Genomic DNA, 12429 nt, shown 5'->3' with positions numbered 1-12429 from the left:
CAGTGGTGAGATGTCTCAGTTTCCCAGGTAAGTGGACGCGGATGCACCCTAGTTTCCTTCGACAGGTGAAGGCGATGCTTTGTTAGTTTATTGTGCAATTAGCTCATTCCAAGAGACTGATTGAAACTTCAGGAAGCATCGAGTGTGTGTGTGCCCGCGTGGTTAGTTAAGACTAATTGATATACACGATGTCACTGATGGATTGGGAGATAAACTGAAAGGTCAGAAATATTAAATAAGATTTGCTAAAGGAGTTAAAAGTTCGGAAATGGAACTAACGCAAATGACTGTGGGCTCAATTAAAAGAAAACGTTCGAAAAGTTTCTAGAAGCCGAAAATTATAGCAAATGATTTAAAACGAAACGATAAAAATACAAACATCAGTCAAGTATAATTAAAATGATTCAATATTTTATTTTTCCCTATCAGCTGTCAGTATTGATTTGCTACTATCTTGCTCTCCTTTTCGAACTCCCTTGGCTTCGCATCTGTCAAAAACATTTGCAAAAGTCCTGTTTTGACGTCGTCAACTATAGAATGTGGTTATAATTATAATTATTATTTGAGACATGGTGATGTCATCGTCGAATTGTTTTCCCTTCAAAGCCAAAGTTCAATTTTAAGAGGAAAAAAAAAAGAGTCGTAAGATAATAGATCTTAAGAAGAAATGAGTGTGTGGTTTGAAGCTACAGATTTCCTGCTCAAATAAAGAAAAGAAGGCAGATATCGTCATCATCAAATCTTATGTCCAAATGCTTTGACATATTCAAGTGATATTCCCAACTGACTGGTCAACTGGAAGATAATGATGTGTCAGGTGACTTGGGCCATATTTTCATCGATTATTGTTCGTTATTGAAAGTCCTCAAAGTTCAGGATGATTAACAGACTTCGCTCCATTCAAGATGATTGCAAAAATTATTCAGATTTGGTGTCTTTGCAAACTGTTTTTTTTCTCCAAAACTAAGGCTAAAAAAAATTAACCTCTCAGTAAATTAACCTTCCACTTTGAAACTAAGGACGAATAACATTTAATCTGATATGTCACGTGGTTGAAGTCAAGAATTTTTGATTATGAAATGATCAAACTCAATAAATCTCAACTGGAGTAACGCACGCACGCACGCACACACACACACACACACACACACACACACACACACACACACACACACACACACACACACACACACACACACACACACACGCGCGCGCGCGCGCGCGCGCGCCCGAACACATACAACTCTAGCTATGTTTTGGGTCATACTTGATATTGCCAAAAGCACCAAATAACATCTTCAAAATGAGAATGGCACATCACATTCAATGACGAACACTGTGGGTATGTGATTTTATAGAGGTACGCAGAAGGAGGAACGGAACTCGATGTACTGTATAAGTCTAATATTACGTGAAGAATGGTTATCTGATGTATTCTGAAGGTTGCAAAATCCAATGACATTGCTATTCGATAATAAAACCAGTCCACGATATTCTTTAGGAAACAAAATTCTACGTGATGACCTACAATCTATTTTTAAACCGCGTTTGTTGAGTGTTTTAATTTCACTGCATTTGTGCTCATTCCTGATGAAATATTCGCTTCATCAGGAAAGTGCTACACGTAAAGAAGTGTTTTGTAAGTTCGTATTTTGCTGTGGATTTCTGAGAAGTTTCTTATTTTATTTCTCATTTTATTTTCTTAGTAGTACTGAAGAACCTACGAAGCCCTTTGGTCGGAAAGACCTGGGTTCGATTCCCGTCAGTGATATGAAGAACTTTTATCTTGGTCTCTTTCGACTAAAAACCGGCCCTGTGAACACGCTTATCTACAGACATAGGACACCTCCAGGAATAAGGAGTAACCAACCTATTCCGTAGGATTTCGGTTCCGAATACCTACACGGTAAAATGTGTCTCAATTTTCATTGCTTCCATGACCTTATAAATCATTAACATTAACTTCTAAGACAGAAGAGCATGAGGGATTTTGAGAATGACTTCATCTGTGAGCAGTGAATGCCCTTTCCACTTCGCTACCTTTTCCGTACACTTCTTCACCGGTATGAATAGATACCTCAGCATGCCAAACGTAACGAACAGAAACACTGAACTATTCACAGAGTGATATTACCTTTAAACATCACTAATAGAGAACAATTATGTACATCCTGGTTGCAAAAATCAACACACACGCCACATGTGGAGTTGGGATTGTGGGTAATGAGCCTAGAAGCAAATGTGCTGTGGTCTAACAGGATAGGTAAAGTTTCCAACAGTTATAGGCGACATTATCTCCGCAGCGTGAAACATAACTGCTATAATTAATGAAATAAATGACCTTTGCTTCCCTGTTATATTTCTTCCAAGAACAAAAGCAAATGTTCTGAGTTATAGCTGTCAGTTCGATAAAATCCATCATGTTTATACGATAATGAGGCAGAGATAATTAGAAGAAAATATAATTAAAGCGAAATATAGCTGCTAGAACAGCTAACATTGTACTATGCTTAACTAAAGAAAGAAATAAATGAAAGTTTATTTTAAAATATAAAACAAACATACAAAATAATGCAAAAAATCGGGTTCATCTTCGTCCCACCAAACGTGGACGAGGACAATTGACAGACACAACGCACATGATGCATGTGACCCTCTTGCCTCGCTAATTTCTAACTGAAATATAAAAAGGGTGTGTGTGTGTGTGTGTGTGTGTGTGTGTGTGTGTGTGTGTGTGTGTGTGTGTGTGTGTGTGTGTGTGTGTTAAGTGAGAATAAAAGCAAATATACTAGTCAATTTTGACAGTAGAAGTACCACAAAAGCAGACATTCGAATGTCTGCTTTTGTGGTACACAAAGACAACTTTTCGAAGATTGCAAAGGAAAAAGAGAAGAAATTGAACCTTCCACTAACTGTTGACGCTAGTTTTCAGCATTTCGTCTTTCGAACCTAAGGGTATCATTAATACTTATTGAGTAGAAGACCAAGATAGAGTCAAAATGACTAAGTCCTTCAACACCTAACTGGCATTACGAATATCTTAAAGAAGAACTAAAAAATTACAGAATCATTGAAACAAAACTACAAAAATAATTAAAACTACCAATAGGATTGCAATTTCTATTGGATTATGAGTAACCAATATAATAACATGGGAAATGATCACAGTAAATGGAAGATATGAAGGTAAATTGGGATTGATTAGTATTACGCAAGAAACAACTCAAGCCATGAGGGTATACGTTAAGTATATTAAGTGTAAGTATTTTCCAGCCGGTTTGTGTATTTTTTTCGGGGGAGGGGGGGAAGATAAGTTGTCCAGAGAAATATAAAAAGTTCCTGTCTTGTTTTTGCAAAAATTCCTCTGTGTGAGACTGGATAACTCGCCGACAGTTAAATAAATAAATAAATAAAACTTTCATTTCTTCACGTTAACGACAAGTTTTAAACTCTGATCTTTGCTGACCAAGGAACGAAGATTCTTTTATCTAAACAGCAGTCTGTTTCCTTAATCAGAAAATAAATACTTCAACAGCAAACTCACGTTGACGATAATAAATTACGCATGATTTCAAACAGATGGGGAACCTTTTTTAATCGGTGGCTGCATCCCTTTTCAGAATGATCTCCTAACACAATTAATATTTGTATAATAATAATGTAGCTCAGTTGAAATAGACGACCCCTTTGGTTGGAAATACCTGGGTTCGAATCCCGTCATGTGACATGAGGAACCTTTTTCACGTGTTTTCAATCAAAAGGTGAGTTAGCTGGTCATACGGAGGTAAAAGATTTTTATTCTCGGAAAGTCAGGTTTTTACATCCCTCAAAACAGGCAAACTGGCCAGAAGAACACACACACAATATACAGACATAAGGCATTTCGGAATAAGAATTAATCATCCTATTAAATCATGTTTCGTTTCGAATGTTTGCCCAGTAGATTGTGGGTCTACTCATACATGAAGGAAGGAAGGATAATAGTAATTTTATAATGTAATATTTATGTAATCGCTGCATTATTAGTGAATAGTATTTGTTAATTTATATGAAAAAGGGTAGAAGAAATAGGTGTATCAGCCCCACTACAAACAATAAAAGGCTTTGGGTCGAAAGAATGGACAGGAACACGACTTGTAAATGGAAAAAAAAAAAAAAAAATTAAAAACAGACTTCTTGGTTTACATAGATAATAACAATAATGAATAACAGAAAGAAAGAGAGAGAGAGAGAGGGAGAGAGAAAGAGTTACGTTTAATTAGTCTTCATTTAGCGCCCATAATTAGAACAGCATTATTCCCATATCGTTATCCTAATAGAGTGGCTTCCTCCCTTACTACATTTCACTGTTAACGTTTATTGATAAAGACATTTATTGCTTTAAACCATAAATATTCTCGCTGGAGACAAAGAAGCAATTAAATATCCTCTTGGGAAGAAGTGTGTTAATTCTCCAACCATCTATAAATGTAAGGCAGATAAACGATAAGTACGAAAGTACTTCTAAAGTCAGGGCATAGAAATTAGACATCAAAAGTTATCTTTTCCTGTTCGTTCTCGCCCATGAAAGGGAGAGAATAATTACGCCAGGAAAAGGGAAAGAACGAAATAAAATAAAATAAAAAATCTCTGCTTTGCAGCATCCCCGCTTTGACAACCCCATCCATCGACCGGCCGTAGTTCGCAGTCAGAAGTCCAAAAGCTTAGCGATAAGTGAACGCGTTCCGCTTTTCCTTGACGACGACATTTCCAAATGGCCCTAAATGGAGGTAAAATGATTCAAGACTTGTGTCTCGTTGAAATTAATTGCAAGCTTTCAGCAAATCAACAGTGGCCAAATAGTGGACTTCCAGGAATTGCCATTGCCAAATGGGCTTTTTATGCAACCGAATAACGGCAGTTCGACCGGGGCAGCCACGGCCTGCACGCTCCACTGGATCGTGGCCGTGTGCTCTTTGTGGACGCCAGACTTTGTGGAGTAGAAACTCTCTCTCTCTCTCTCTCTCTCTCTCTCTCTCTCTCTCTCTCTCTCTCTCTCTCTCTCTCTCTGTGGTGAGTTCTTGTGACCGCTCTCTGCTCGGGGGTTCTCCGGAAAGGCATTACTTGATCGGAGCATTAAGATTCCGGGCGGAAAAATATCGTTACTGCCCAGTAAGTTTGCCGGCTCGCCACCGCTGATGGTGCCGCTATTCACAGGAGTGCAACGGTTGTTCCGAAACCCGAGAATTTCCGGCTAAAGATGGCCATGAATACGACGGACGTCTGAGGCTTCTACGCTACAGAAATCTGTTCTAAGCCTCCACTGCACCGTGATAAACATTCGGAAGATGATGTGGGTTCGTGGCGTACAATTTTCTTCCTCCCAACTGGAGGAATTAAAGCGAAACCAAGATTCCATGCGCATTGGCGGCTAGTACAGAAAGGATATTTTTCTCGTATACAAATAATGCTAAATGGGGTCGCAGTTATTTCTCTGGATTTGCCATAATTATTGCCATTTACTTCGCATTCTAATTTAATTTTGTACTCCAGTTTATTCTGGTTCAGCTTTATCCAGTACTTCATTTTGTCTGTATGTAGGGAGGGAGATATGAGTGTATCATCGTGATGTAAACGATAAACTAGCAACATATGCAAGAGAGAGAGAGAGAGAGAGAGAGAGAGAGAGATACTCTAGAATCATGCAATGGAATATAATGGTTAAGCCTTATTCCTGTATTGTCTGATGCGTTTTTTCTTCTAGCGAGTTTGAGGGATGAGACCCTAGTTTCTGAGAGAAATATTCCCCCCACACCTCCATATGAAAAGCTCAGAAAAGGTTCTTCACGTCCTGGAAGGGGTTCGAATCCAGATCTTTCCCACCAAAGGCAGTCGTCGCAACCAACTGACCTATGGAAGCTCTGTTTCACTGTCATAATTTTTTTATGAAGGTTAACATAGGGGGATTCCACGAAAAAGAAATATTTTTACATAGGGGTTTCGCAATCTCAAAGAGTTTAAGTAACACTACTCTAGATAGAAAGAACAATTACTTTCTACCGTTTCGAATCTATTTATAAATCAGAATTCTGATTGGAAAGATTTGGTTCAATCGCTATCATAATCTAAGTACTCAAGTGAATACGTGTTAGCCTGTCTCGTACAAGACAGCAGGATTTTTCACCTCCGGAAAGTAGATTTTTTTTTATTTTATTCTTATGAAACAGACAAACTAGCCAGAGAACACACATTGACGGGCATAGAATACTATGGATATAGATTAACAACATTTTATTCAAAAAAAAAAAAAAAAAAAACGCAAGTTACTCCGACGTAAGAAGCCATGTCTAAAGGGATATCACACATAATGATTTCTCATAGAGGAAAGTGAAAAATATTTGCTTTAATCACAAGGTCTGATTGATAGATTTTCTGTTACTGTTTTCTTTTAGGACTTTATTACTCCAATAAAATGCTCTTTTTTTATTATGAAAGTGAAATATTTCCAAGGTTTTCCAATAGCCTTCCTCATTGCGTTCCCGAACATATGAACTGCATACTATTATTAGGTATACATCATTTGAAATTGAAACATTTAAATCAAAAATTGAAGCTGAAATTGAATGTAAGGTCTTATAAATAAATATTTACCTCCTGTTTTGGTACCATGTCTTGACTTGAGTATCTGTGAGGTTAAGTTTAGCTGCTAGTTCCATCCTGTCCTGTACACTGAGGTATTTCTGTCTTTCAAAACTCTTTTCTAATGTCTGAAATTGCACAAAACAAGAAGTTAGAACATTAATAATAGAAAATTCGATACGTGAAATATCAGCTAGTTTTCTATTTCTTCTATATGACGGCAAAGATTCTAAGAAGATTTGAATAACATGAAAAGTAATGTAATATTTGAAGATATAAGCACAAAGATCGTCTAACACTTTCATTTGATATTTTCTCATCCAAGTTATGTTGAAATCTTATAAAAATATTTATTATTGTTTCTGTAAGAGGAACAGTGTTGAGATTTAAAATTCGCAGCCTTTAAGATGGCGATGAGTTCTTGTTTTGATATCATTCTTGAAGTGATGTAACTATTCTAAGTATTCAGAGTGATTTCAATATTTTGAACATGCTGTTATGAAAAAAATCGAACCATTCAGGATGAGAATACGATTAGTCTGAAATAACAAAAATATTTATTTAAAATAAAGAGCCAGTAGGCTTCATTTCGGCGATGTAAACATTATTTAAATTAAGGGGATATTAAATCCCACATTGTTTCAAAACCGAATAAGAAACTCAAAGATCGGAATCAAAGAGTTTCATGCCGAATATAGTAAACTATAAAAGTATCGGCGACTACTAGCGTAAGCTAAAGCACGTAGTCCAAGTACGTAGTACAAACTAGGGCAACTCGCAGCAAATGTGGAGAAAGTTCTGATCGCTATTCTTAGTATTTTCCATAATGTAAAACTCATATTATGGTGGAAGGAACTTTATACCTTGCTATACGAGTTGTCAAAAAGGTGCACCCATAAATTATTTAAAATAAAGAGTCAATAGGCTTCATTTCGGCGATGTAAACATTATTTAAATTAAGGATTATATGCACCCATAAATTATTTTAAATAATTTATGGGTTCACCTTTTTGACAACTCTCATATAGCAGAATATATAAGTTCTTTTCGCTATACCCTTAGTATTATTTTGGTCTAGCTACTCACCGATGAGATCTCAATACAGATCGAAACCGGTCTGGGTAGTGACTTCCCACCATAATGTATAACATCATACATCTCCTAGGAGATGGGTTTTATATTATGGAAAATACTAAGAATAGCGATCAGAACTTTCTCCACCTTTGCTGCGAGTTGCCCTAGTTTGTACTACGTACTTGGACTACGTGCTATAGCTTACGTTAGTAGTCGCCGATACTTTTATAGTTACTATATTCGGCATGAAACTCTTTGATTCCGATCTTTGAGTTTCTTATTTGGTTTTAAAACAATGTGGGATTTAATATCCCCTTAATTTAAATAAAAATATTTATATCACTTAAAATGTATGATTATTACATTCATTACTTTTTTTATGCTGCTTCAGTATAAACATTGACACTTCGCGGATTGTAATACAGTTTGGAAGGTAGTATTCATTTTTACTTGTAATTTAGAAAATTGTAAAAATGATAAAAGTTGACGTCACTAGGAAGTAAACGAAAGACAACACATCCGAATTGTAAGAACCCAAATAAATTCAAGTTTCGTCTTTTAAAAAAGAAAGTTTGACTGTGATAAGCCTAAATTTCTTTCTACGTTATTGATTTAGGCCGGATATCTTGAGCCAGTCTACAGTTTCTGCCTATTTTACTGATTTAGGCCGGGGTTTATATCAAGAGCTGATCTGCTTAAATTTAAGATCGTTTTCAGCAACATACTATACTGTTGAATGACAATCCTCTTAAAAATTCGCCGCAGACAGTGTACTTAGTTGTATTTAATATTCTATAAGAGACCTCTTAGAAAAAGGCGTAGAAAAAAAAAATGTTTTTGCGTTGTTAAGAAATGGAATTCAGGTGTTATAGAAACAGCTTGCATTGACGGAGCTACAGAAGACTTGCTCAAAAGCTAACGCATTACTCTTGCACGTGTTAATGTTCAAATATGTTTGTTATTCATCATTCAATTTTTTCTTCGAAGAAATAAAATTCTCCAGAGTCATTTATAAACATTGAGTTTCTTTAGCGCTGATTAAAACTTTAAATTCAATTTCATTTCAAGCGTATTGTCAGGTAATAAAAATGCAACTCTCCTCTTGTAAGGGTGAAAATATTTCACATTATTAATAAGGTGAAAATGATTATTAATAGAGAAAAATAATTCGATGAGGTTTTTCAATTTGTACTGGTAGAACTACTTCGCTCTCTTGCCGTATTGATGATTTTGAATTACCGGTAAATTTTTGCTTAGCGATCGGTGAAGTTGATCGGAGAGTGTGATACATTTATTCACTCTTATGAAGTATTTCGCAACTCTTGATGGTTGGTTGGGAAACGTCTTCATATTGCACCTTCGCTGCTCGAATAAAATGGTCCGAATTACTTTGCGAAAGAGAGCAGGCCGAGGCGTGTCTTATTTACAAAATAAAACACGCCTATTAATTGAAATATTAATGTTTATTGGCGGTTCTCAATTTACTTGTAGGTGAATGCTGATAGATCGGCATAATGAGGAGAAAGTGTAACCACCGGCTTGAACAATTTCTCAAAAATCGATGAGCAAAATTGGAATCTTTTTTTTTTTCTTCTCCTGGCAAAAGTCCGAAATCTTTTAGTAGGTTATCAAAATTATCGTTGGAAGAAAAAACAACTTACAAATAACCATGAAATAAAAATAAAATAGACGGAAGACAAAGATCTTTATCAGATAATCTATTTTCTTTCAGTTTACCGAAATCAGACCCCCCCCCGCATCTTTTGTTGTAGTTATTGAAGTATGTGTATGACTCACCTCAGAAAAACGTCAGTAAATAAAGACAAAATTTATAAGCCAGACTGTGCAGAGCTTGGAAGAAACGGATGAGTTTTGTACATTAAACTATAAACGTGTGTTTTGTAAAAAAAAAAAAAAGTTGGATGAAATAATTGACTCAATAATTAATGTTCAGAGCAATGAGGTGAAAACAAAATGTATTACTGACCTGAAGCTGGTGATCTGTAAAAGCCGTTCTTGCTTTTCGAGGTTTCTTTGACTTCAAACCCGGAGACTCTCTGTTTTGTTTGTCTTCCACGGACGCTGCGTAGAAGAAAAAGAAAAGGTTGATAAGAACTTCATACCGTGGTCAGTTAGTGGTCAACAGCAACTGTTTTTTTAATTACCCAAGTAAGAAAAAAAGTTACTGTCGAAATCTTCAAGAGTACAGAGTCTGAAACTGCTAAGAGTCTGAAAAGGCTGCTTCTCAAAAGATGCCTGCAGAATGGATCCGATGAATGTGCTTAATATGGATAACAAATATTTGACTAATGCGTGCAGTGGATTTACGTGGTGAGAACTGTGTGAATGCATCTCATAATGAATAGCTATTTGGCTTACAGTTTAATACTTTCCTAACTAGTTACAATTTGTTACTCGTACTTGACTGAATGACACTTCGACTCAGACAACAAATGTCCAATACTAAACGACAAAACCTACATTAAACTTTTATATAAAACATTAACCAATTGTCCTTAGTCCTTAAAAGGACTGAGGACTAAGGTCCTTAAAAGGACTGGCTTAAAAGGGCGAAGCAAGAATGCTTTTCATATTCCCCGTTATCTGTAGAGGACAGTGTAAGAATAAGGTGCTATTGAGCTATATAAAGCTCTGATCATGGCAGGAGGGCAACAGCAATAGCCGAGCCTCAGTTAGAACTTCATTGCCATCCGTTACCCTCCCTGAATACCCATTTTAGTCACCTCCTACGACATGCATGAGCTGCATTGGTGCTATTCTTATCCCGGCAACCACACGGGGAACCCCATTAACCAATAATATCCCTTACAGTTAATATAAGATACCATTTTATAAAAATAAAAGGTATGAAAAAAATTATTGAATATAACTACTTATTAATTTTAATTTAGTGTGTTTTATTTAAAAATAAGATAACAAATATATTACTATGGAAATATTAATGCTGAATAATTTAATATGACAAAAATATAATCCAATCTCGACATGAAAATTTTAATATGCAATCAGTCCTCGACTTACTACATATGCGACACGTTCACTGAATGCCACCTCACTCCTGCAATCAGTGGACCAAGCTGCTTCAAGATATATCATTTAAGAAATACTTTTTATCGGGCAACGGCGGCTACTGAAGGTGAGGAAACTATCAGAGAATTTTTGGAAGGCATAGAATACCTTGCATTGTACAAAGAACGTAGATGTGGCATCAAGGGATGTGACAATAGGGCATTAAAATGGTGTTCGGAAGAGATGCTGAACACCATTTTAATATAGGCTACATACCGGCCACTTAAAAAGAAACATTTATGCAGGTGAATGTAAACGTCACTTACGCAGCGTGTATGCAAATGGTCACGTGCTTGCTTCACCACGTGTTCTAGGCCACTATTTTAGAATGCTGCATGCTTGTCAGTAATCGTTAACAGCGTTGATCGCAATGGGAAAAACAAAAGATTCCGAATTCGATAAAAGGGCTTATTGTGAATGCCCGTCGGGCTGAAGCCACGATTTTGAAAACAGCAGAGCTGACTGGTTTCTCAAAAGGTGAGATATCCCCGAGTGTTTAATCAGTGGATAAATAACTCGCATTGGTTGTCTAAGAAACCTAACTGCGGTCCTAAGACAGTCTGTCAGGAACGAGAACAAACATGACTTCCTGTGTGCAGCAGTTGACCGAAGCATTTAATGAAGGTTTAATACCGATCCTCTTCAATTCAATTTAATACCGATCCGTGCGCAACTGTGCGCAAGGAATTGAAGAGGATCGGTATTTGTAGTTGCATGCCTAGACGTCAAATAAAAGCTTCGAATTCAGTGACCGTTATGTGTATATGTTCATACGTTCATAGCATTTGACAATGCCTTACAAGAGATTGGTGACAAGATGGCACTGCTAGTCAAACAGTTGGAGTTGGAGATTGACGATGAAGATGTAGAGCAGTTGGTGGAAGAAGAGCTTGCAAATGAAAATCTTATAGAGAAGGTTACAGAGAAAGTTGCAGAGGAAGAAAAAGAAGAAGAAAAAGCAGAACATCATGAAGAAGAACAATCCTGAGAAGTATTTATTGCAATTCCTGAAGTGGAAGAATTTGTTGTTGATGATCTAGCCTCTTCTGCTTCCTCCGATGAGGAAGCAGAAGAGGCTATTAATTTTAAACGTACCCTAATGATTCTTACAGTGATTTCGATTTACGATGGGATTGTCGGAACGGATCCCCATCGTAAGTCGAGGACTGATCGCAAATATGTATAATTTTATCACATAATTTAATGGATTATATAATATATAATTATAGTAAATAATACCTATATAATAAATAATATAATATAATAAAGGTATAATCTCCAATTCCGTCATGAACATTTTAATATAATAATAACATTAACTCATTCCTCCATGAAAAATTTCAACGTATATTATAATATATAACAATAATAAATATATATTATATTTATTATAATAAATATAATATATATTTATTATATATATAATAAATATATATTATAATATATTTATATAAATATAAAAATCACTGAGTTAGTATCGAACACGAGCTCTTATCAACAATTTAAAAAAAAAAAAAAACTTATTTTCAGCTTTTAACTTCTCTTTCTTAAAGAAACTAAACCTCTTTTCTAGCCATCTGAGCATTCGCATGTTTGTTAAATCTATCAACACGCTAGATGGCGCTAATATATCTCACTCTCTCTCTC

The 12429-nt window shown here is 35.9% G+C and overlaps 1 protein-coding gene across 1 annotated transcript in view; it reads right to left on the bottom strand.

Moving 5' to 3' along the window:
- LOC150104055 (barH-like 1 homeobox protein) overlaps positions 1–12429 on the bottom strand; it is a 55203-nt gene that overhangs the window by 16139 nt on the left and 26635 nt on the right. Inside the window, exons 2-3 of the mRNA XM_090396389.1 lie at positions 9680–9774; positions 6631–6746 (exon numbers count right to left, since the gene is read on the bottom strand). Of these exons, the coding sequence (XP_090252515.1) occupies positions 6631–6746; positions 9680–9774 (211 nt within the window). The remainder of the gene's footprint in view (positions 1–6630; positions 6747–9679; positions 9775–12429) is intronic.

The sequence above is a fragment of the Typopeltis vanoorti genome, chromosome 8 (genome assembly GCF_054136105.1).
Source record: "Typopeltis vanoorti isolate ZY-2024b chromosome 8, IOZ_Tvanoo_1.0, whole genome shotgun sequence".
NCBI lineage: Eukaryota > Metazoa > Arthropoda > Arachnida > Uropygi > Thelyphonidae > Typopeltis > Typopeltis vanoorti.
This window is presented reverse-complemented; position numbering and strand designations above follow the sequence as displayed.